At 36.5% G+C, this 27,206-nt stretch overlaps 2 protein-coding genes across 11 annotated transcripts in view; both read left to right on the top strand.

Moving 5' to 3' along the window:
• The window catches only part of Gria4 (glutamate ionotropic receptor AMPA type subunit 4), a 371,791-nt gene that overhangs the window by 2,757 nt on the left and 341,828 nt on the right, over positions 1–27,206 (top strand). The window lies entirely within an intron of this gene.
• Positions 18,531–23,969, top strand: LOC128118732 (microtubule-associated proteins 1A/1B light chain 3B-like). The gene has a single exon (XM_052751573.1). The coding sequence runs from the start codon at positions 18,964–18,966 to the stop codon at positions 19,351–19,353; it is 390 nt and encodes a 129-aa protein (XP_052607533.1). The 5' UTR covers positions 18,531–18,963; the 3' UTR covers positions 19,354–23,969.

Raw genomic sequence — 27,206 nt, 5'->3', positions numbered from 1 at the left:
GTCAAGAATTTTCTAGAAAAAATTCCAGATTCCAACTGCTGCATGATATCAGAGAAAAACCGTACAGAAGGGCTTACTTAGTCTTTGGGATTTTCAGCTATTTCTTTGTCCTTCCCTCCTCTACTTCCCTCCTTCCCTTCCTTTTATCCTTCTTCCTCCCTTTCTGCCCTTTCATTTTTCCCTGCCTAGACCACACAAGCTGAATTCTCCTGTAACATTTTAGTATTGTTTCTGTCTTCTGAATGCCATTGAAAACTGTACTCAGTCTAGTGTTTTATACCATCCTTTTGGTTTTTCCTTCTTGAGTTTCACTGGAGTAAGCTCCTGTCTTCCTTTGAAAGAAGTCACAAGCTCTTCCCAGTGCTAAAGGCCATAGTGAGGAGGCCAGAGGAGTGGTGATGTGGAGAAAATACATTTAAGTCGGCTGGTAGACAGGACATAAGATCCAGTGATGTCATTTGAGGCTGTTCTGCCCTTGTATTTTAGTTTGTAACTGTCTCTTGCTGTCTTAATGGACCTAGCTGTCTCCGAAACTGCACGAAGCCTGTCCCTGTTACCAGTCACTTTAGTCTCCAATCTACCTGAATTCTAAAACACACCCAGTTGGATCTCCACACAATGAAACCACATGAGTGACCTCACAATGCTAAAGGGATCAGTTGTACAGAAGTCCCCCATCAAGATTCTATGTAACTTGATGTGGAAAAAGAAGCCAGATAACTGCATTAACGTAAAACACTAAGACGTGACCCATCAATGACACTGGGCTGGCTTTTAGTTCAGTTGGTGATGCATGGGAATATTTCAGATGCTCCCTCAGTTTTCTGTGCAGATCTACTGCCATGTTAAAACAATGTTTCTGAATTATCTGAGACATGAGGAAGTGGTTTCTGTGTAAAATGGTGAGTGCTTTGTTTCTATTGCTCCAAGTTGGAAAATCTTTTAATTAAGAATTGTCATAACAAGCAGATAAACTGAACAAAGAAAGAAACGAAATAGAAAACAGGGTTTTAAGTGAAGGAAGATATCCATTTTATGAACTAAAGTGCTTACATTCATATTTATTTGTCATTAATTCACTTACCATATAACAGGATGATTCTTTATTTCGGAGATCTGTTTACTAATTATTTTAGAACTTAGTTTCATGAAGATGTTGAAGCTTTTGACAGTTTTACAAAATGTTGTGGTCATATTGTTTGTCGTGGTTTCTATGCTTACTACTACACAGTGGTTATTGCTTATTTGTTTTACTTGGTGATGGAATTAATATTGTTTTACTTGGTGATGAAATAAATATTGATTTACTTGCTGATGAAGCTAATATTGTTTTATTTGGTGATTAAACTAATATTGTTTTATTTGGTGATGAAATTAATATTAAAGTAAAGGGGTGTTATTTTAAGGCAAAGTGCATATAAGTTATAGCTAGGTGTGTGGATAGTCATTTATAAGTCATTTATAAATTTTATGAATTATTTTCTTCATAAATGAGATATCAACATTTTGCACAAATCTACTCAAAGCATTTTCATTAAGGAGTGATAGTTACTTATTTTTTATTTTATGTTTATTTTGTGTCTCTCCTAAGATTCTGTCAGGACACGTGTTACCAGCTTGGAAACTAATTGATTATCCAAATATATTAACCAAACTGAGGGTACTTTGTCTACAGTGAATTACATTTGAATACTATCATTTAATTTTAAATGTTTCCTAAATGTGGTATTACACTGTGTTTTGTTTTCAAAAATTAAGATCTTAAGAATTGGAATGGTTACACAATGACATTCAGCTTTGTAAACTGCAAAGTGCTAATCTTTCTTTCTGCATACAATCATTTAACTGCATTTATCATTATTTTAACTAGCAGTATTTCAGTTATGTAACAAAATTTCATTACATGAAATGAAATGGTAGTGGTAAAGCATTGGTAAAGTTGAGAAGGTGACAGCTGGTTACACAGATAATAAAAGAATTTAAAAGTATGAAATATAGAGGATGTTCTTCCTTAATGTGCAACTAAAACAAGTAACTTTAGATGTATCTAAGTGCCATACAATGTTGGCAAGCTGATGTTTTTCACATTCATATATAATTGGTTCTGTGTAGCTGTTTAAAAATACTTTTAAAAGCAAATTGTAAATAAGCAAAAGTGAAAAAAGGGATACTTATTTTTGATAAATGACTATACTGAATCCCTTAAGATAAATCCAGTCTACATTTGGGAACGATCCATGGAGAATGTGAGTCAGGTGGTTGATGCTTTTGGGTAGACTACCCCAAAACACACACACATATGAATAAACTCTAATTACAGATAAGCAGTAACTATAAGTTAATCTCAATTATCAAATTTTATGCCTTTGGGTACAAAAGGGTAAAAATATTCTTGAAATTTGGTATTTTAAAAAATTAGCATGGGGATTTTTTTTCTTTTCAGTGACACAGACTGGATTTTCAAACTTGTTATGGTGGAATGAATATAAATAATAATATGTGTTACACTCAATTTATTTTAATTGTAATTTTCCCACACTGGATCTTTATAAACTTCCAGTCTCCTCTCTCTATGAATAAAGCATATTAGCCAGGGTACATTTAATTAGTTTTATGGGAACTACACTCACACAAAACCAGACAATAATAAAGTGTGTTGGTTACCTGTTTAAAAGACATAATCTAATGCTGGTTATCAGGACTAAAAATAAATCAGTTCACTAAAACGTCTGTGTATCACTAAACCACTCTATGTATAGAGTTTACCAGCTTGTAAAACTGGAAGTGATTAATTCAAACAGAGCTATTTTGGGAGGTATCAATATCATCTTGCTGAAGGAAGCAATAATTTGGGCTTCTAATTTTATTATTAATATTTTATCTTCAGCAGTATTTATATATCTATAAATTAAAATATTGTTTTTCTTTCTTAGCTATTCATATTGCTAGAAAGTCAAAATTCACAGGATAGCCAAAGGAAATTATGAGAAGTGCGGCTAATAAAAATAGCAACCATTTTCAACAACAAAAAGTATGTGTAATAAGTAGCCCTTTTACTGAGACATTCAGTGTCATTGGATATTTACATTTCATTGTTGTGACCTATATAAAGTATACAAACTAATGAAAGCAGATATTTCAGAGTTAAATAATAAATATGGTCAATGTTTTTAAATTGAATTCTTTAAATAAATGTGTTTTATATAGATATTACTACAGCTATCTCTGCAAATAATTGGATAATGTTCTTACAAAACATTTGATACAATCAACAACAGACTAACTTTGGAGAGATATTTCCACTATTTAAAGATATTTAGCTAGGAGAATAAGATTTGTTTAATTTGACCAAAATTAGTAAACAAAATACTAACCTATCAGCAAAATTTCTAAACACAATAATATTTGAGAAATTATGAATTTAAATTTTCACTTAGAAACATCATCACTTAATGAAGCAACTGTTGTGACATCACCTACCAGCATCCAGTCTGTGGTTTGATGCTTTAAATTGAAGATGGACAGTGATAAACCAGATACATGGCCAAAATATGAAAGAGAGTTATAGCTTTCTAGACTGATTCCTACTTTTAAAATCTGTAGATGGCCTTACCAGTGAGCATTTTTTCTTTACCTATTTTCTAATGATGTCCTTATCTTGCTCAAATTCTCTGCCTAAAACAGTCTGCTCAATTGTTTATTAGATGATGGCAGAGAAGTTATGATCATTGAAAAACTGTGTATTATGCTATAGTAACAATGAAGAAAGTGGTGTAGCCCATGCTGGTCTAAACATCACAATAAAACACAGACTAACTACAACCCAATGCAGTCTCTTAGTCTTTATATGGACTGATATTCATAAAGGAAAGCATACACAACAACATTTAAGCACTGTTGAATTTTACTCCATATGTTATTGTTGGGTACCCTTAACCTTCAGTGAGTTTTTACTACTGTATAAGTGCATACTCGATGGGGTATATTGTATATAATTTCATATTCTCTGTGGATTTAAATTAACTAAACAATTATATTTTATGTATCCAGTTACTTTTACCATTCTCCTTGGATATTTCAATTTGACAAGTAAATTGTCCACCAAAAGAAGTTCAATAAAAGAACAGACATGTGATTCCTATTAAGCATATTGTCACACACCTCTACATGAGTTTTTTCTTTCTTTTTAGTTATTAACTAAACTAATAATTGTTTAGTTAATTTAAATCCACAGAGAATATGAAATTATATACAATATACCCCATAGGAGTTTGCACTTATACAGTAGTAAAAACTCACTTAAGATCAAGGGTACCCTACTATCATATCTAGAGTAAAAATCAACAGTGCTTAAATATTGTTGTGCATACTTTCCTTTAGAAATATCAGGCCTTATAAAGACTAAGAGACTGCGTTGGGCTGTAGCAATAATCCTAAGCAGGCTAAAGATAAAGCTTTATTCTTTAAAGGAAAGATATAAAATAGACAATAGAGTTAAGTGTGCTTGCATTTGGTTTTAGGAAAATTAGTTAGCAGACTGTGATTCATTGAGCTTTCATGCTGGGAATTGATAGAAACAACAACCTATGGTGATCTTAAGTAATTGTTTAGTTTTGTGATCTTTTCTCTTCCTTATAATTTTCCGTTCTAAGATTAATGACAAAAATATGAGTCACATTGCTTCAGCTTGTTCCTTTTGCAAATGATAAGAGGATTTATAATTCCCACTGATGTATTTCTGAGTAGTTACAAGATGAAACTTCCACAAAGTGTTAGAAAACTTCTTATTTTTCCCCAAATAGGTGTTATCCCAAATGTTGTTTATTTGGGGAAGAAAGAAAATATATTTATTTCCTTGCAACAAAAGAAGTATTTATCTGTCTATCACCAATCTATCATTTGCCTATTTATTGATATTTCATCTCTTTATAGCTTACATACAGAGGAACACTATCATTTTTCTGGATTTTAAAGTAAAAAGTAAATAACATGTTACTTTATAAGATTGTTTCAGTTTTAGGACTGTTACCGCATAACGTGATTTAATTTGTCCCAAACTAATGTTACAGTAAACATTAAACAGTCTAAGGAGACAGACCTTATGCTTTAGCTTTATATTTTTTGGCTCAGAGTAACTTCTTTGTTTGTCTGAGACTTCATAGGTGTTTTTACCAGGTAACACTCCAGCGATTTTACCAGGAAGCCTCAAGGTTATGAAAAATATAATATCTCTATTGAGATTGCTTAAATTGAATTGGACAGAAGAAAGAATTTCCATTTATCCTTCCTCTAATTGCAGTATTCTGAAGAAAATAGAGCAAGGCAGTTCTGGGCAATTTGTTCATTAATCACATGGCAGTGAATGATGGAGCAAAGGCTAAGATCGTATTATATAAAGAATCCATCTATTCATTCATGAGATTAGATAATGGATATGTCCATTTATTCATTAAACATATTCAAGAAGGGAAATTCTACCTAGGATACTATGCAAGAAAATCAGAATACAAAACATTTTAGAGTAGCTGCTACCCTCCATGAGCTATTAGTGGGAAGGAAGAGACAAGTCAGTTAGAGAATAAATATGGTGAGCTAAAGAACTATGAAGGAAAAATGTAGCTATGACATAGCACAAGAACAGTCAGCTTGGCACAACATTTGATGATCTTGCCTAATCAGGGTTTCAGCCTCTTGCTGAGTCATTTAAAGAAGGGGGAAGAACAAGGGTGTGAGTAGATAAAGAGGTGGTACATGAGAAGATACCTGGGAAGCCAGGTCTGTTTGAGCTGATTTGGTTTGAGTGGAGTATGAAAAGTATAAAGAGGAATCAATGTGCTAAAGGACAGGCTTTGTAGATTTACAGAAAATCTATATCAGTTGCAAGGAGACCCCATGGAAGGAAAAAGAGGAATCATAAATTATTTGAACTCAATAAAGATATGATCAGATTTGCATTTTATAAAGAGCAATATGGTGGCACAAGAAAACATATTGGAAGGGTAAGTGACAGAAAGCAGAAGTAAGTCCCATTAGTTAAATGTCAGCATCATGCAATTTAAAGTGATGGATGCTTAGATTAGAGTGGAACCACCGGGGAAAGAGAAAAACTCATACACCACAACATTTGTCAGGACTCACTGACTGGTCAGACCTGTGTGGGAGGGTGGCAGAAAAGTGTGGTGAGAGTAAAGATTGTCAGCTGACATCTCTGACCTGAGAAAAAACTGTTTTACTAGTGATACTGACTAATGGAAGAAGTAGGCACAGGGACAGAGATCTGGGTGAAGATGGCAAGTTCCCTGTGGGTGGATTGATTTTGAGCTGCTGAAGGCACCCAAAGAAGATGCACAGTAGAAAATTGGGCATGAGTGGAGGTCTTGTTCTCAGTCCCAGATGACAGCATACTCTAAAGCCATGGTGGGAAATGAGATCACTGAGACAGCACAGCAGTAAATCCCATCCCCCTAATGTGCCAATACTTACAAAGCAAGGAGAGAAAAATGGCCAAGCAAGGAAGTCTGGAGGAAAATGAATTGGAGAGTTTAGAAGAAAAGATATGGGAATACTTCAAGTAAAGGAGGACCAGCCTCATCAAAGGCTGAGGAATCATAAGCTATAAAGAAGACTGTAACACTCTCGGCAGGTCTTTATATCTGTTTTCTTCAGAGTGTTCATGTGTACTTTTGACCAAGAAAACTTTTACAAAGGTCTCCTTTATTACACCCACAAATGTTCTACTAATATATAATTTCCTATGTATGCTGGTCAAAACCATTCTTATCTTTTAATTAGAGGTAGGAAGGGACAATTATCAGGCTTTTTGAACAAGAGAGATTGAATTTGCAAAATAAGAAAGGCTAAACTACAACTCCTTCATCTATCATCACAAGAAACAGATACCTATTAAGTAGGAATTTTTGTGAAAAGTAGCAAGATGAATGGAAGAAAAAGTCACGACGTCTTTAGAATTCAATTAAATTTTCAGTTATAATATATAAATAATAACATTTTTCAGTCAATCTTGATATTTCAATGTACATGTATTTTCTATTTGTGTTTCAGAGAGGTTATACAAGTTTTGCATATTTTGTTGATACTTCATAGAAATGCATTTTGATCTTGCAGATAGCTGTTCAATTTACATACATGAATCCAAGGTTCTACTTATCAGTCTTACAAAGTCCTAAGAGAGGAAACTTTCTATGGATGATTATTTTACATTTGGATTGAAGGACGGAAAAGAAATTGACCACTTTACACAATTGTGTGGCTAGTGCATTGTGTGTGCATGTACATTTACAAAGAGATGGTCTTCAATGTTTGAGCAGCTTTTCAATGAATTTTCAGTCACACAAAAGGTCCAGTTCCATAGCCCTCAAGGAACCTCCTACCACTTAGGTAAGCAATTTTTTTGTCTCCACCTTTGTCAAATGAGTAGACTAGGTTTTATCCTGGTAACCAACCTGGTATAGCTATACAATCAATCTACATTCTAACCCAATGCCAAGCACAGGCAGTGTTTCCTCAAAGGGAATGCCTTTGGTTTCACCCTCTGATCTCTTACTGTAATTTTTATGGCCTTTAAGTGCTTCACTTACTATAAAGCACTTCATATTTTGTATTCACTCTTGTATTTTTTAATACAATTTACCTTTTTTTCTTTATTATTACTACTTCTGGAACATTGGGTTTCTGAAGGTCATCAGTGACTTAAAAAGAATTAAATCCACTTGTTTCTTGGTCTTCAGCATCCCTGAATAATCTACAGGAGTCAATGCTGATGACTCCCTGTTCTCTGAAACTCATTCAGCCCCTGATGATAATAATCACATTATTATAAGCATTGCAGGAGGCTTTGGCTTTGTGTTACTGTCAGTTTTATACAACTATGAAAGGTAAACATAGCTTTTGATTATTTTATAACAAAAAAAAACATTTAAGCACTTAAAATTTGCCTAAGGCCACAAAGTATCATTGCTGTATGATCTTAAAGTCATTTCTCTAAACCACTGTACTAGTTGACAACTATTCGTGCTACAGTATCTTGCTCAATACAAAACCAACAAGGTAACCATCACCTGGTGTGACTGTAGGTTTCTTAGACTTTAATTTAAATATCAAGAATTTATTTCTAATAATTTTCATTCAAACCAGCAAATGTGCCTAGCATTTTACATTACAATGAAACTTGTAATATAACACAAAGACTTCGGAAGTCTAACTGTTGACAGTTGACACTCCTATTACTTTATATTGCCAATTTCATGTCACAAATGCCACCATGTATAAAAACATAACAAAATGACTCTGAACTGTTTGGCACTCAGGGACAGATGCTCTGTTAATTGACAAACCTACAGATTTCTATAGGTGAATTATTTCACTTAAGTATATAAATATCCATGATTAATTTATCCAGTAAACTGCTTTAAGATGTTCTTAGCTATCAGGCAAGTTCTCCAGGGTCGTCTTTGACATGTTTTCTGATTCTAAGTAAACAAAGGGTGATAGTTAAGGTATATTGAACCTAAGTCTGAATTGATGAATTTTTCAAGCACCATTTCCTAATCTCTCTTCATAAAACTACCATATCATCAATGAAACTTCCAATGATGTATTAAGAATTACAAAGAAAGAGTATTTAAAATGTTTCTTCAACTGTAGCAAACATGTTCCATAAGCTAGTCAGTGTTGGCTCACTTTAGCCTTTGCTCACTTACTTTTACTGTGCACGTACTTGTTCCAAAATGCAGTTTTGCCATTAGTAATTTTAAATTGATTATGCTCTAGGTTATATTCATTTTCATATTTTTTATTTAAAACTAACACATGCTTGTGAATTTTCAACTGTCTCAGCATCTAAAGAGTCAGCATATTCGGGCCCTCAGGATCAACATTTAGGATATTCCTGCGTTTTAATATCACCACCCCTATTGTGACTGTGAACTAGCTATATATTCACATAGCAGCAATGTCTGGTGATGAGATGACTACATGAAATACTGTGGATTTGAGCTTTTAATTGCTGTGGTCAGATTTCCTCCTTTAACAGTGCTATGTAAATTTGCAGCCTCCACTGTGTGAGAATAGTTGTTCTCTGTGACCTGGCAACACCGGCCACTATTGGTCTCTTAAATCTTCACTCTTCCTGACAGGTGAAAATGACATCTAATTGCTACTTCAATTTGAATAATTTTAATAAGAAGAAGGAAAATTGTCCTATACCTAAAAGTCTTGTGTACCTCTTTCTTTGTGAACTGTTTGGTCTTTCCTTTTGTCGGTCCATGCTGTTTTCTTTAAGAAGGTATTTTACACTCCAGTCATTAACTGGCTGTTATGTTGCACATTAAGCGTTCACATGTCATTCAGCCTCAGCTTCCTCACAAAGATTTTTTGTCATACAGACATTGAAAGTTTGTATTTCTCAAATTTATGAGTCATTTTCTTTTTGGCTTCTTGGTTTTGTGTTGTGATTCTAAGAAGTATTCCTATTCTTAAAACCACAACAATTTATCCTCTGTTTTCTAGGATATTCATGTTTTTAAATTTTATTTTTCTAAATTAAATATTTTGATACTTATTTCCTTATTATGATTAAAAGCCCTGTTTTCTGCATTGTTATGTGAATAAGCTATTTTTTAGATTAAAACTGCAAACTGGTGCATCAGTGCAGAATCATCTCCTTTCTCACAGAGAGGAGAACCCAGACTACATTTCTGCATTTTGTCTCTTGCAGAACTCCTCCTATGTTCTTGTCACCTGCTTCTCTTTTTCCAACAGGTCTAGGGGTCCTACTGCGGGTTTGGATATTTGTACCATATATTTTACACCATATCTTAATGTTTCCTTGATTTCGTCTTCTTTTGATGATTCTCCCTTGCCATCTGACCAAATCCTCTTGCTTCTACACTCAAAGTATATCACAGATATTTTCACCTTCTTCTCTAATCCCATCAACCATGTCCAAGTCAGTGGTGCTTCATTATGACTTTCATGGTTAATCACCTGTTTTTATGCTGTGTCCTTCACCTATAATATGCAGGTGAGTGTATATGTGTGTACGTGTCTTTGTAAATGTTCATATGTATTGTGTGAATGTTTTATATATTTGTGTCCATGTACCTGTGTGTGCGCATTTATGTTCATGTGTGTGTTTGTGTGTGAAAGTATAAGTACTCACATGCTTCCAAACATGTGTGTAGAAGTCAGAGAACAACCTGAGATGTGGGTCCTTGTCTTCCTCTTTACTCAAGGCATGGCCTTCTCTGTTCACAGAAATCCCTGTCAAGAGAGTTGGATGGCCAGTTTGTGGGGAATCTCCTACCTCTGCTCCTATCTCCACATGTATACACTTAGATTATAGACCTGTGCTACTGCCTCGGCTTTATGTCGGTGCTAGTAATTCAAACTCAGGTCCTCACACTTATCCACTGAAGCATCTCCCCAGGACTCTCCATCTACTTTCTATGTTAGAATCAAGAGTGCCCATCTGAATTTACAAATCAAAGAACACCTGCAGCTTTTTTTTGTCTTTTGTTCTCTTTAGCACTCTGGCCTACTCTGGTCTTCTGTCTTCTTTCTGTGCTTTTGGCTCCTTTCCATCCAGTTGTTTGCTTAAAGAGCTTCTTATGAACCTTCAAGATTCAGAGCAAGTGAGACTATTTCAAAAATACTGCCCAGCATGTGCCCCAAATCACAACTCCACTTACTCTCTGTACCAGAACATCAACCTAATAACTACCTGAAAATTTCACAATTTTAAGCATTTTTACAAAATTATTATGTTTTGCAATCTGTATTTCCCTTTGGAATAAGATCTTTCAAAGCAAAGGATGTTGTTGAACCTGTTGTTAAATGACAGAAGCACATTTCTTACAGCTCCTAATACAGTGTGAGAACGAGTGAGAATCTGCATGTGTGGGTGGGAGATCTCCTTGCTAATCTTGTTGGACACACTTAAGCTCACTAGCAGTTTCATGTGTCACTCTGTAGAAAGCAAGGTAAAGGTGTGAAAAGAACCAAGAAGCTGATACAGAGGAGGTGGTCTGTGTTTTCTCTGTTTTACGCATTCATTTATATTGTTTCTATTCCACGTGGCCTCTAGAGTGGGCTCAGGAAAGGAGTCTGTTCTGGGAGGAAGAAGGTGGATCTCTAATGCACATTGGTGTAAGATTCTGGTCAGATAATACCTTGACAAATTTAAATCTGATAGATGAGCATTTCAAACTTATTTATAACATTTGGTGTGTACTAACAGAAGAACTTGAAATGCTGGTTCAAACCACTTTGAAAGCAGAAAGAGCCCAGCTGGAAAGGCTAGGTGACCTAGAGAGCACACTCTGGGGAACCCATCTGTGGAGACACTGCCTGCTTCCTCAGCACATCTGAAAGTTCATGGAACTAGAAAATTTCTGAGAAAAGAGCATGGGCTTAAAAAGTACAATGCTACTCACTGAAGTTCTTGATCACCTCCACAGCAACTTTTGACATACATTTCCTGACAATTTACATTTTTATAATTTTTTATAATCTTTTGTTCCTCTCTTATTTGAAATGTGCTATCCTTGAATAAGTACTAAATACATCTGTGGAGACATCCATCTTACCCAGTCATGTTTGGAAGCATTTCACCCCTTCTTTCTTCCAAGGATTTAGAACCAAGAGAAATACATTATTTTTCCCTTGGAAATTTTGCATACTTCTTTCTTGACGGGCAGCCTTCAATATAAAAATATTTCTTTTATTGCTGAGGAACTAATTCCATATTTACTATTTGATGACATCATTAGCCACTGAAATTTTTCTATTTTTCCGTCCCTGATTTGAGAAGACAAAACTATACATTTTCTCTGGTATGTAGGTCCTAACTTTCATTTTTGTACATGTTGTGAGGGTACATTTTAACTACACAGCTAAGGTAAACATAAGAAGAGGGGAGGTGTTGGAAAAGTACAAAAAGTCATCAGCTCCATGAAAGGAAAAGAAGTTGTCTGAGATGAGATGGCACAAGGTAGTAGGGGGAAAAATATCTCAAATAAATCTTTATGGAAAATGCGATTATAATGAGAATTAATTTTTTGTCTTCCTTAGAAGACAGAGGAGAGATAGGTGGTTGCATAACAGATACATAGAAATGATATATTATGGATAGATGTTAGCAAATAAACAATAGACAAATGTATAGATACATAGATTATTGGTAGGTTATATAGTAATAGATAACATATAACAGCTAGATAACTAATATATAGATGATAGATGCATAGCTAATAGATGGTTGATATATATTGATACATGTATAGATGTTTGGCAGACAGTGTGGTGATGTATATGATATATGATATATTGATATATATCCTAAACAAGTCAGTTTATTTAAAATTGATAACATTTTGAAAATCAACTTGTCACAATTGATCCAAAACCATTAAAAATTCTAGACATGAAAGTGTTCAGGAAAGCTTTACTTGAAAATATTTATTTGAAGAATAAATCATTACATTAGTTGAGATCAAAACAGACTATTAGAGAAAGACTGTGTGTCATAAAAACTCTTTATCTGCTGGGCGGTGGTGGCGCACGCCTTTAATCCCAGCACTTGGGAGGCAGAGCCAGGCGGATCTCTGTGAGTTCGAGGCCAGCCTGGGCTACCAAGTGAGTCCCAGGAAAGGCGCAAAGCTGCACAGAGAAACCCTGTCTCGAAAAACCAAAAAAAAAAAAAAAAAAAAAAAAAAAAAAAAAAAAAAAACTCTTTATCTTACTAGTGGCAACAACTGTAAGAGTTTTCTTTCTATACATAGACTGTGTGTGTGTGTGTGTGTGTGTGTGTGTGTGTGTGGTGTGTATGTGTGTTTATTAACATTATCTTCTCCTGTTTTTAATGCAAGGGCTAGTGTCACAGTAGAGGAAAGAATGAAGGATTTTAGACAGATACAGAAGGGTTGTAATCAAAATATTATAATGATATATGAAGCTGATGTTTAAGTGACTTTTAAAAGCTTCTGTAATTTAGAGGAATATAGATCCCCCACAACAGTCCTAGCTGACATTCAGTTAAAAACAGGTACGTTGGATTAGCCTGGAGGCACTATGTCTCCAGGCTCTGTAAAGATACTTTGCAATTCTTGTTGATGAATGTTACTTTAAAAAAAAAAATGTTTAGTTGTTTTTTTTTTTTTCCAACCTGTTCAATAGTCCACTCCCTTTTTTTTCTCTGAAGCACATAAATTTGGGGGAAGAAAATTCAGAAATTATGTAGCAATACATTTGAGCCTTGAAAATGATGTGAGGAGACAATATGTATTCGAAGCAAACAAAACAATTTTAAAAGATAAAGTGAAGAGGAATTTTGGATAGCTGGGGAGCTGGAATGTGTGTGGTGGGGGCTGAGGCTCCACAGGAGAGCATGGTACTGCACAGGTGATAGGTGGGTTGTGGAGGCCTGTAGACTGCCCTGCGGGCTGGGAGAGAATGTGATTCCTATCCTGGAGCAGGAAACAAGAGTTATTTTAAGCAGTTCATAACATAATTACATGTGTGTTTTAGAAGGAGTCCCCACAGCACTGCTCATCATTCATGTGTATAGCAAGGCCTGCTCCGTTCTCATACAAAGTACTGTGCTAAGCAGCTGCTTCCTAGACAAGAAATGTAATTTTGCTACTTGGCTGCTTCTGGGAGAGCTGTTACTGTATGTATTATGTTCACAATTTTTCAATGAGAACTGTAACACCCAGAAACCAATACTTAGCTTGTAAGGCAAACCGTGCATCTTTACAACTGCAAGCCTGGGCTCTTTAGACCACACAGACTATAAGAGATCTGGCTGTGTTGGGTTGAAATAAAAACAAATCCAAGAAAAATGTAAATATAATCAAATATCCCACATTTTAATACAGATGATGGAGAATGCAGCAAACTCCATGAGTATTAAAATTTCATATGCTCTTTCAAATTGTTTTGATGGAGATTAATAATTATTTTAGCTGGTGCAAAAAATATATGGCATAATATTGACTTAACTACACAATCACATACTTTATAGAAATAATTGTTTCTAGAGAAATGAGCTAAATAATAATAGAAATTGCTGTTATTTTTATATGTGTGTATGCAATACCGCAACCACACATATATACAGCCCACCAAAAAGAACAATTACCTGTAAATAGTCATACATATAATCTGTAAGATGATTATTCATTTCTGAAAAATAGTAATGAGTTAACATAGTGGAGTAAATGCCACTTTTAACCTCAGCACTCAGGAGGCAGAGGCAGGTGGATCTCTGTGAGTCTTAGGCCAACCTGGTCTACGTAATCAGTTCCTTTTTAGCCAGGGCTGTGTAGAAAAACCCTCTTCAAAAACACATGCATAAATAAATACCTTTCATGTATGTATGTTTGACCGAAGTATTTTTCTTTTCTTTTACATTTTTATCTCCCAATTATCTCGCTTGATTCCCTTCTGAATAGAACCCTTTCTACTTTTATGTCCTCCTTTTGTTTGTGAGTAGCCTAGTAGTTACTTATAGAAACATAGGTAAGGGGATACTTACAGAAACATGGGTAACTTACCAGTGGTTATACTGCTAAAGAAAATGTTCCCCTCTAAGTTCTTGGAGAGAAGAAAACATGACGAACTTCCTTACCAATGTATTTCTTAGAAGATGAAGAATATACACATAAATCTATAAGTAGGCATATATGCAATTGAATGTCACTTTACATTCATATATATATAAAGACATATACATATATGACATAACAAAGCTCTTACATGCATGCATTATGTACAATACTTTGGAGGTCTGATTCTTCTTGTTTCCATAGAATGTAGTAATGATCATATGCTACAAAAACACTGTGATTATGAACAAAAACCTCATTTTACAGAAGTAACAGACTCACAAACTAGAAACCATGTGTGAATGTGTAATCAAGGCAGAGCTGTAGCAAAACAGCATTAGATTTCTGCAGTAGTAATGTAGTAACTTTTTCTATTCTGTCTTTTATTTCAAAAGATAATTTTCTCTTTGGTGTGGTGATTCTTTGTGCTTTCATTTTGACAGACAGCTAATGTGATGTCTGTTTGATTAAGTTTTAGGTTTTTTGCTATGTTTGTTGAGTGTTTATGTGTGTATATGTATGTGTGTATGCATGTGTGTGTACATGTACATATGTGTGTGTATGTGAGTGTGTACTCATTCTCCCCTTCTGCCATGTAGGATCTGAGAACTGAACTCAGGTTTTCAGTCCTGTCATCCAGTGCCCTTACCCACTGAGTCAATTCATGAGCCACACAAGCAAAGGTTTTGGTTTTAGGGGGAAGGGGGTTTAGAGGAGAGGTAAGGTGGTTTTGACTCAGGGTTTCTCTGTATAGCCTTGGCTGTCCTGGAACCCTGGAACTCACTTTGTAGACCAGGCTGGCCTCGAATTTGCAAAGATATGCATGCCTCTGTCTCCTGAGAGCTAGGATTAAAGAAGTGTGCCACTATACCCAGATACAAGCCAAGTTTTAAAAGATCTAAAGATTTTTTTCTATCAGGATGGGGCAGGGAGCTTCATCTCTTGACCTATGAAGACACATGTAAATATTCTTTGTTTTGTTTTGTTTTTTAATCAAAATTCCCAAGTTGTTCCAAATTATATTTAAGATTTGGACTAGGATGTACATTAACTAGTACTTTCTAAAATATAAACAGCACAAATGTGCAAAGAGTGAGATGTTTTCTGGGAGAAGGAGATTCCTTACTTGGGGAAGCAGAGAGCAGGGTGAAAGCATACTTTCATTTTAAGTATACATTGCTTTTCTCATGGTTTAAATTATGTTTGCCCTTTACTTTGATAATTACTGCTTATAAATATTTCAAGTACTTTACAAGTTTTAAAACTTGTTGAAATTTTCATATTTAAGAGAATAGAATATAAGGATCATAATCTTTTGATTCTGAGTATCTGAGAAATATATAGCATATATTGGTGAATATAAAAATAGGCTATCTTTGGACTGCAATTTCCTAAGAATGACGATATATAGAAAAGTTGGAAAAATTCTAAAATGTTATAACAATTCTTTTTATTCACAATTCTTTATTTTTGTTTTATTTCATACATTTCTGAATCTGTTACTTGTTTACAAAGAGTATTTATTTATACTTAGTCTAATTAATGATATAGAATTAAAAGAAAGTATTTCTTAACAATGGCACTAAATATTGTTTATGTTGCTCTATCCAAAAGAAAAATATGAATTAGACTCTAATTCATCTAATTATTAGACATCTCAAATATATTAGCCAGTATTAGGGTTAAGTGAGAGAATACCTTGCTCACTTAGCAGTTACTATAGTATTGTTTTTGCTTGCACACATCTTTCATTTCAAAATACGAATAGCAGTTTTTGTGTGTGATTTGTGGATTGAACCTAGGCCCTTGAGGATGCTACGTAAGTACTCTACTACTGAGCCACACTCCCAGACAAGAGCCAAAACTAGCATTAATGAAATGAAGTTATTGATTGTCATTGGTATTCACTGACTTGAGCTCATGTTTAAAAAAAAATCAATAAATAAATCTTAGGATTAAAGGATTTACCATTGCCAGTTGAAGACTGTAGCTTTCTGGGGCTTTCATCTTGGCTTCCCATGTTGTTTTCATTCTCTAGGAGAGCCACTGAATGAGGTGATGGGTTCTGGATACCTGGTTGCTCACTATAGGGAGTTGTCTTTTGACCACCTGGCTGGTTGAGGCTCTGCTTTGCTTACTGTGGTCATATGCCACTTTGATAATTGCTGTGTCATATTTCCATTGAGTTTTCTAAACCCTCTTGAATATGGGCTCTCTGTTGAAAAGGATGATATTGTATTCATAATGAATTCCTAGTGTTTGACAAATAATAAGACTAAATTAATACCCAGTCAATATATAGAACAAGGGTGGAGGACATTAGTATTTGGTTAGATGCTGCAACCAGTGTAGCTGTGGTCATCACGGGACCTAGAAAGGAGGGTAGTGGTGGATAGCATGACACCAGACTTTGAGTTCACTTCAAGAATGAACAATTTTTATTTTTATCTTTGTTGTTTATGTATTGTTTAAATAACTACTAGAGACAGCATTGCAGTTAGAGTCTGATCAAATGGTATTATTTTGGGCCTCTTAACTGAGTTCTTCCTGCAGTATTTCCCTGACCTTGTGGCCTTGTTTTGTCCCAGAGGCTATTCCTCCTAGGTTCTGTTTCATGCCTACAGTTTTCCTCAGTCACAACCACATGTAAGTCATGACTTGTGCTTAATAACGGAACCAGGGAGGATCTGGACCCCAACAGTTAGATATTAGTGTTTTGATACGATGTTACCTGCACTCTTACAGTATTAATCAAAGGCAGATTATCTGTTAGTACTGTTATACAGGAAGTGAAAAGCAAATCTTCATGAATTTCTACATCTGACTAGAGGAATGGTGAAGGATACTAAGCAAGAGTACCAATTTAAATGTGTTTCCTTTAAAATTTGGAACCACAAAGGACTGTAATGAAAGTTTCCATGTCAGAAGGGTCAGTCATTCAACTTGTCATCCAAACTCAGTTTGGATTTTTATGTCTCATGAGGATTATTTGAAACTTAATTACTGATACTGACAAGATTCCTGGACATGGAGAATATACTCCAGATTGCCACTTATAATTATGATCCAAGTTTCAAAAACAAAAGCATTCCCATTCTTACCTTCTGTGTCATTCACAACAATCACTAAGACCTTCTAAAATACCCTTACTTCTGAGCATCTCTGTAACAGTCTCCCCATGTATACAGAACTAATCCACTGCAGGATTCTTTGCTCCTGGGTGGTGTATAACACAGCAAAGACCATTAGCAAACTAACTGCCATGTGGCACACACTGGGCTTCATTGAGAAGAAGTCAACTTGCTCTACTAAGTTCATCACACAAATACACACACACACACACACACACACACACACACACACACACACACAGAGAGAGAGAGCGAGCATTTCTCCTTTCCCTGTCATCCCTCCAAACCCTTCCATACACCCCTCTCTGCTCTTCTTCAAATTTATGGCCTCATTTTCCATCAATTGTTATTGTATACATATATGTATTTATATATGCATATATAGTACTAAATATAACCTGTTGAGTCCATACCAAGTTACTTGTGTATATGTTTTCAGAGCTAAGGATTTGGCACTGGACAACCAATTGGTGTGCTCTTCCCTGGGGAGGGCCACGCCTCCCTCTTCCAGTTTTATTCAGTTGCCTATATTTCTTTATGTAGGGTAGAGATAAAATCTAAAAGACATCCTCAGAGACAGCCCTTAAAAAAATAATTCCTCGCCGGGCGGTGGTGGCGCACGCCTTTAATCCCAGCACTCGGGAGGCAGAGGCAGGCGGATCTCTGTGAGTTCGAGGCCAGCCTGGTCTACAGCGCGAGATCCAGGAAAGGCGCAAAGCTACACAGAGAAACCCTGTCTCAAAAAACCAAAAAAAAAAAAAAAAAAAAAAAAAAAAAATTCCTCACAGTTGTATCCAGAGCCCAGTCTCCCAAGTGATTCTAGATTCTGTCAAGTAAACAATTAACACTAACCATCAAAGTATCATTCTGTAGTCCTGGCTGGCCTGGTACTCACTGTGTAGCCCAAGCTAGGGCTCCTCCTTTCTCAAGCACCATGCTTGGTTCCAATCTACAGTTAATAACCACCCCATTTCGTATGCTGTTAAGAATCTTTTTTGGCCACAGCTCTTTATCTAGCTTTCAACATCTAGCCTCTTCTCTTTGGCACTTAAACTTATTTTAAAGACAATGCCTCTACCATAAAAAGATATGTGAGCAGAAGAGTGGTTGCCAGAAAAGGTAGAATAAAGGTGGAATGGGAAGGTAAGAGATGGGTTAAAATGAACAAAGTCACAATCAATCAGGAGGAGTAAGTTCTGGTGGTCTACATGAAGAGTAAGGTGCCGTCCGAGAAGACCTTCAAGCAGCGCTGCAGCTTCGATCAAAGAGTGGAAAATGTCCGGCTCATAGGGGAGCGGCACCCCACCAAGATCCCTGTTATAATAGAGCCATACAAGGGTGAGAAGCAACTGCCTGTCCTGGACAAAACCAAGTTCCTTGTACCTGATCACGTGAACATGAGCGAGCTCATCAAGATAATTAGAAGGCACTTACAGCTTAACGCCAATCAAGCTTTCTTCCTCCTGGTGAATGGGCACAGCATGGTGAGTGTGTCTACACCCATTACTGAAGTGTACGAAAGTGAGAAGGATGAAGACGGCTTTCTGTACAAGGTGTATGCCTCCCAGGAGACATTTGGAACAGCACTGGCTGTGTAAGACTAAAACAATGCCTAATGTTTGTTAAGCCCTTATCAAGGAAAAAAGGGACGTTACCAGTGGATGCTGGTCAGCTCACACTCACAGATCAGAACGTAGGCGCCCACCTAGGGTGTTAGGAACTGTTTGTCAGCCAGAAACTGAGCTCCATGCAAGCGCATACAGCTTGGAAACTCTCTTGTGTTCAAACTTTAGAAGTTTAAAAATAAAATACTTTGCATCCTAAGTTGCCAATAAAAAAAAGACAGTACTGAAACATACAGTTCAAACTGGTAGAAAAGAACACTTTGAACATACTCGCTGATCACTACAAGGAGATAACAGATACTTGAGACAATAGTATCCCTAATACTTGCACTGATCACCACACAGTCTATAGACATACCAAATCATTACCCTATAGCTGATAAAGAAGAATAATCATTAGCTCAATAAAAATAGCAGTAAAAAATAGAAAGAAATAACTAAAAATATCAAACTTGAAAACACTATTTCTAGACCTTACTGAGATGAAAATGATTACTACCTCACCTAGACAAATTAAAGTATATTCTGTATTTTGAGTCTCCTTCCTAATCTAAAAATAAGGCTAGTAGCTAGAAGGCCAGATGTCAGGCTTGCTACAGATCACACTTACAAAGTTTTTATTCCAGTGTTACATGTGACAAGTTGAAAATTGCTGTGTGTTAGTCAGAGTACTCTAGAAGACAGAACCAACAGAAGGAAGGAATGGACACACACACACACACACACACACACACACACACACACACACACACACTCACACATGTTTACACAATGTATTCTGCTTAGTCCATCAAAGGCTGTCTAACACTGATGAGGCTGAGAACACTGAGGCTGGGTGCCCAACCTGGTGCTAAAAATGTGGAGGATACCTGGAGAGCCATTGGCCTTCAGTCCATGTTGGAAGCCTAATTAAGGTAGTTTCTGATATCAGTAAAAGGAAATGGCATCAGCTAAAGCAGTGGCTGTGGTGACAAAAACTCACTAGCAAATTGCCAAGACAAGCAGGAGAAGAGCAAAGGCTTTTCTCTGGACCTCCTTTCAGCTTGGGTGTCATAGAATGTGCCACAAATAACTTAATCAAGAAATTCCTTCACTAATAGTTCTAGAAGCATGTCTATTAGTCAATTCTAGGTCCAACCAGGTGGATAACCAAGATTAATGATCACATGCTGTGTCTAGGATGTGCCTACTCCTTACCCAGCTAGCTGACTCCAACATAAATCTCCAGATTCTGTCCTGAGCTATAAGTCATGCTGAAGGAATTCCAGTTTTTAACATCTGAGATTCTGACAGTGTGTAGATATGTTGTTTACATTGATATATCATGTAACACATGGGAAATTAATTTTTAGAATTATTGAATGATTTTTTAGTACAAAACTTTCTAAGTTCTTTGCTATGTTTAGTGAATGCCCCAGAAGCATTCATTGAAAAACAAAAAGTAGGTGCATACATGTATATTGGCTCAGTATTATAAAAATAAGTCATCAAGGACTTAGGCAACATAGAAGGTTTTGAAGTATATTGACTTAAAATTATAATCCATACACCTTTATCTTTTCTTCCTTAAATATTTGCGATAAATATGTATTTAATCAAATATTGTAGCATCCTATTTGAAATATTCTCTGAAATAATGATACTAGAGAGTTGAAATTATCCTTAATTTTCTATGGAACACAAAAGAAAAGAAGGAAATTGAAAATTACTTCTGTACAAAATTAACTGCTTCTGAGGAAAATCAGATGCTAGTGTTTGAGTTATAAGTATTCTGAAAATCATTAAATGTGCGATCTGTGACTTGGAAGAAAAACATCTAGTTTTTCGTTTGTTTTAAAGAGGGAAGATAACACAGCAGAGGCCTTGAAGTAGGCAAGTGGCAGCTTGCCTGGGTGTCAAGAATGAGAGTTTGCATTAGATTATAGATTCCATTGGTTTCACTTTAGGAAAAGAGGTATATTAAAATTGAGGTAAGAATTGTGGAAATTACATTTTTAACAAGGGAAATACTCCGTGAAGGGCATGTCTTTGGGATTCACCAGGGTGAGCCTAGACTTTCATTCTTATAATTTCACAGACCATTAGAGACCTGTGAAAAGACTGCTCTCTTCCACCCACAAAGTTCTTGAATGGGTCTAGACAGAGTCTCCATCTCTGAGCATTGCAGCCAAATCATCCCATTTATGGACCCTCACAATCACTGCACTGGAAGCATGGTGCTGAACTGCAGACTTTATGAACTATTTTTTCATATTTTTTCTTAATGCTTAAATATGGTGGTAAATCCTGATGTTATTCATTTCAATCATTTCGCATAAATTCAAAGTATGACAAAACAACGTCCTAATATAGTGTAAAAACAGGAAGTCATGAATACAGTATTTTTGTGGTGCTGTAGAATGCTGCCTAAAGACCCACAGGTCTGAAATTTCATCTGGACTCAGAGGATCTCTGACCCATATCTTTGTTACCACGCACATACACAGCAAGAATTCCAATACTTGCTCTTAGCTCTCAAGTACATTTACATTCATGGATATAAAAAGGAGTTTTGCAAAACAAAGTGAGATGCTTCCAACACCACCTAATAAAAGACAAATTTTTATGTTTCTTAAGTGTAGTTTTGCTGTGTGGTCCCTCAAATGGGGAATCTAATAGTGTAAACCCTTCATTCAAATAAAGGCAGATAGATATTGCTCACAAAGCATGTTCTTCAAGCCAATAGTAAAGAGAACCACAAATCTGTGTACAGTATATTCTTTTGTAATCACCACTCCTTTCCAAAATATCCTCTAAAGATATAACTTGTTATTTTACATAGTGTTCAAAGTCAGACTCTCTTAAAGTCACTAATATTTTCTTCAACATCTCACTATTTTCCTTAGCCCACTGGCACACATACCAATAGAAACCATGCGAATTTTCATTATTGTCTTTCTCCACAAACAGAATTACATGCTGTACATGAGCGGCAGCAGCAGCAGCAGGACTAGACAGAATGGTACTACCTTCTTTTTCCTGGTTCCTGAGTTCATCCCTGAAGCCATATGGTGACAGTCCCTCTAGGGTTTGACAAGGTCTCTGTACACATATGTTTTGGAAATAATGTGCTTAATTAGTCCTCAAGCTTTTTGTAGAGAACAGCGATAGACTGGAAACTTGGAGGGACAGGATCCCTTAACTACAAACACCTAATTCTAACAACATTTGGCTAGAACCATGTCTGTTGTGGCCATCCTGTTTTTCAGTTCTCTCAGTGGGCTGTGTTTGAATTGTATTACATAGTCATCAGTTTCTTGGCCTTCCATTAATTTTAACAGAACAATCCCCAGAACATAGTAATTCAAACCAATGATATTAATTTTTATAATCTAAATCTTAACTGCAGACACTAAAGAATTTAGATAGTGCTTAAGATGAAATCTACAAAAATGCTGCTTAGCTTATATTATGTTCCTCATTATCGTTTGGAGTATAATCAACCATTTGAAAATATTTTCTGTAAATCTAAATAATTTTAATAGTATCAGATATGAATGTAAGTTTTGCATTTCTGAATGGTGCAGGTGTGAATACACAATGAGTTCTGATGCATGTCATTTTACTAACAGCGGACCCTATCATGCCTGTCACCTGTAAATAGTTCCTCTTCACAGAAGCATTATAAAATTCTATTGTAATAGCACTGTTATGCTACAAGGAAAATTTTCAAATTGTACTGATTTTCTCTTGGAAACAATATGTCTAGGCTTAGTTTATAATGTGTGATGTGAATCATCTCCAGACATCTGCATTCCTCAGCACAATTATTTATAATATTTACTGGCTGCCTTGGATATGTATCACAACATTATGTAATATGAAAGAAAACCCATAAGGGAAGAGGATGGTGCAGCTGGAACAGGGACAGAGTGAGAGAGCAATGAAAGAGATACTATGGTAGAGGGAGACACCATGGGGATAGGGGGAAACCTAGTGCAAGGGAAGTTTCCAGAAATCCACAGGGATGACTCCAGATTAGACTATTAGTAGTGGTGGAGGGGGTGCCTGAGTTGGCCTACCCTAGTGATTAGATTGGTGAAGGCCCTAATGGTCACCATAGAGCCTTCATCTAGTAACTGGTGGAAAAAGATGCAAAGTGCCACAGCCAAGCACCAGGCCGAGCTCCAGAAGTCCAGGCAAAGAAAGGGAAGAAGGATTCTATGAGCAAGGGATATCAAGATTATAACAGGGAAAGTTAGAAATATAACCGAATCAAGCTAGAAGGAACTAATGAACTTTAGACCAACAGCTGTAGAGCCTGCATGGGACTAGACTAGGCCCTCTACATAATCAAGACAGTTGTGTAACTTGATCTGTTTAAGAGACCCCTGGCAGTGGGAATAGAATTTATCTCTAGTGCACGAACTGGCTTCTTGGAGCCCATTACCTATGATGGAACACCTTGCACAGTTTTGATGCAGGGGGAGGGGCTTGGACCTGCCTCAACTGAATGTGCCAGGCTTTGCTGACTCCCCATGGGAGGCCTTACCTTTTCAGAGAGAGGATGGGGGGTGGACTTGGGGGAAATGCTGTTGTAGGGGAGAGAGAAGAGGGATGAGACGGGGATCCGTGGTTGGTATGTAAAATGAATAAAAATTTTCTTAATAAAAAAAGAAAACCCAAATAAATGCTTTACCATTCTGATATTTGAAGTGTAGTAAGAGAAATGTTATGTAAATAGAAAACTAGTATGTAAACTAGAGTGTGCAAAATACCATGATGTGCTCTTCAGCTTTGTATGTTCTAAAGACTGAGAAATCATTTCAAAACCAGGGGAATACAGCACTGAGGGAAGAGCCAACACTGAATTCCAGTAACTCATATTTGAGGAATATGATGGCATGTGGACATTTTTTAAAAAGGTAAAAGAAAACACTATTGCATCATGAAGATTGATAAAGAGCAATGCAAGTGGCTTGAAAGCCAAGGAAGCCCGGTTTCATGGCAATATTAGAGATTCTAAATCCTGTTGGTGAAAATTAACTACATAGTTAGATTAAAATAAAATTATGAATCCAGGAAAGGGACAGGTAGGGATGAGAAAATGTTGGTATAAATGGAAAGAAATAAAAGAGGATAGAAGGAATAGTGATCAGAACATATTATATTTGTGTATGAACTTGATAAAAAGCAAAATCATTCATGAAAAAGGAAAAAGAGTAAACATTAAAAGCAATGGAGAAATGAAAAATTATGACAGCATGCTTTTATACTGAACAATGTCTTTAAATATATTTTTGAAATTTGGGATATATTCACTATATATGGTTCTGTGTTATGAAAGGGCATTTTCATGCAGGTATGTAATGTACATTCAGCACACTATCATTATACTTCCTGCAATAATTAGTACTAGCATGTCTAGAATCACCTATGGGGTTTATTTTATCTGTACCAATTGACGTGAGACAACCCACCTCAAAGGTGGGTGGGCCCATTTCCTGCAGGGAGTTTTGGGCTGTGTAAGGTAGAGAACGTGAGCTGAGTGCCATCAATGCACTCAGCTCTGTTCCTGACGAGATGCACTGTGACCAGCTGCTTCAAACCCCTGCTGCCTCTGCTTCCTTGCCATGGTGGACTGTGCCTTGAACAATGCCAAAGTAAACTTTCTTCACTAAGTTACTTCATCAAAGCAACCATAAAATAAATTGACAGCCCCATCCTTCCTTTATTCACCCCACAGCTAGCCTCTTTATGTCTCCTAAACAGCTTGGCTGCTTGGCTTCTACTTCATACACACACACACACACACACACACACACACACACACACACACACACGCATGCATGCACTCACACAGATTCTGTATATGATTTTTTGAATCTATACAAAAATAGAAGAACCAAAAGTGAAAAAAAAAACATATTTTTCTTTCTGAGACTGATTTAAAATAATCATGATTTTCTCTATTTGCTCACACATTTCCTCTAGATATCCAGTAGGAAAAGGGACAAAAAAATATACATTCTCTATAATAGGAGGTAGGAAACCAAGTATTGAGGAAGAGAGAAAATAAAACTATGGAATAACATGGTAGGAATAAGATATTTGCATTATTACAATAAATATACTTAGATAGTCTTAACTATATGAAGTAATGTATTATTACATGAAATAACTTCAAAATCTGAATGAAATCGATACAATGCAAATTAAGTTACAGCTTAAATGTTTGCAATGATATCAAGAACGGCAATCAGAAACTAGAAAGTAAAGGGGGCAAGAAGAGGAAGAAAGGTGGCATGGAGAAAGGAAAGAGGAAGAGAAAAGAAAACAGGTTGCAGCAATTAAACTGCAGAGGTCCTGTGCTAAGCATATACTCCCACAACCCTCAAAGGGCTCTGAGGGGTGGGAGCATTGTTACTGCTATTCAAAGATCATAGGACAAAGAAGCATGTTTACTTGTCCAGGAAGTTATAGCCTGTGGAAGGACTGAGACTCTAGCCCTCAATTCCTTCAGCACCAGATCCAGTTCCCTGGGCATCTGACTCATCCTATGCTAGTGCATAGAAACAGTCAATAGATCAGAAGGGTCATCAGCTACTTGCATCTCCACATATCATAAATAACAAAGTTCTTCTAAATCTTAGATGCCAAATATATTAATGACATCTATAAAGCAAAAACTATAGGATATATTAGTAGGGACTCAATAAGACTTCATTAGTGATGATATACCCTAATAAATCAGAGAGTTAAAGTTTAAACTGTCCTAGCTGGGCATGGTGATGCATGCTTTTAATCCCAGCACTCATTTGGCAGAGGTGGGCAGATCTCTGTGAGTTCAAGGCCAGAATGGTCTACAGTGCAACTTCCAGGACAACCAGGGCGACACAGAGAAAACTTGTTTCAAAAAAAAAATTAAACTGTCCTATATTAGAAACATCATCAGTTCTTTGGTTCATGTGTTCATGTTGATCAAATACCTGGAGGAAGATATGAGCATTTTCTTTTATAAGGTCTCACAATTCTTTATATAAAATTTGAATTCATTAAGGGAAAGGCATGCCATTAAAATTATCTCAGTCAAGCCTTGGCTTTTAATTTAATCTTAATAATGTTTTTAATCATCCCATTGGTCTGAAAATTGTCTGATGAAAAGGACTGAGATAAGAGACCATGGTAAATGAAGACCACATGAGAATAGGAAGAAGCAAAGTGCTAGAGAGGCCCACAGAAATCCACAAAGATACCCACACAACAGACTGCTGGCAATGGTCGAGAGACAGCCCGAACTGACCTACTCTGGTGATGGGATGGCCAAACACCCTAATTGTTGTGCTAGAAACCTCATCCAACTACTGAGGGATCTGGATGCAGAGATCCATGACTAGGCCCTGGGTGGATCTCTGGGAGTCCAATTAGCGAGAATGAGGAGGGTTTATATGAGCGAGAATTGTTGAGACCAAGGTTGGATAAAGCACAGGGACAAACAGCCAAATGAATGGAAACACATGAACTATGAACCAATGGCTGAGGGGTCCCCACTGGATCAGGCCCTCCGAATGGGTGAGACAGTTGATTGGCTTGATCTGTTTGGGAGGCATCCAGGCAGTGGGACCGGGTCCTGTGCTCATTGCATGAGTTGGCTGTTTGAAACCTGGGGCCTATGCAGGATTGTTTGGCTTGGCCTGGGAGGAGGGGACTAGACCTACCTGGACTGAGCCTACCAGGTTGACCTCAGTCTGTGGGGAAGGCTTTGCCCTGGAGGAGATGGGAATGGGGAGGGGGGCTTGGGGGGGAGTGAGGGGGACGGGAGGGGGGAGAACAAGGGAATCTGTGAC

Source organism: Peromyscus californicus, unplaced genomic scaffold, assembly GCF_007827085.1.
Source record: "Peromyscus californicus insignis strain IS unplaced genomic scaffold, ASM782708v3 Scaffold_11__1_contigs__length_118956290, whole genome shotgun sequence".
Taxonomy (NCBI): Eukaryota; Metazoa; Chordata; class Mammalia; order Rodentia; family Cricetidae; genus Peromyscus; species Peromyscus californicus.
This window is presented reverse-complemented; position numbering and strand designations above follow the sequence as displayed.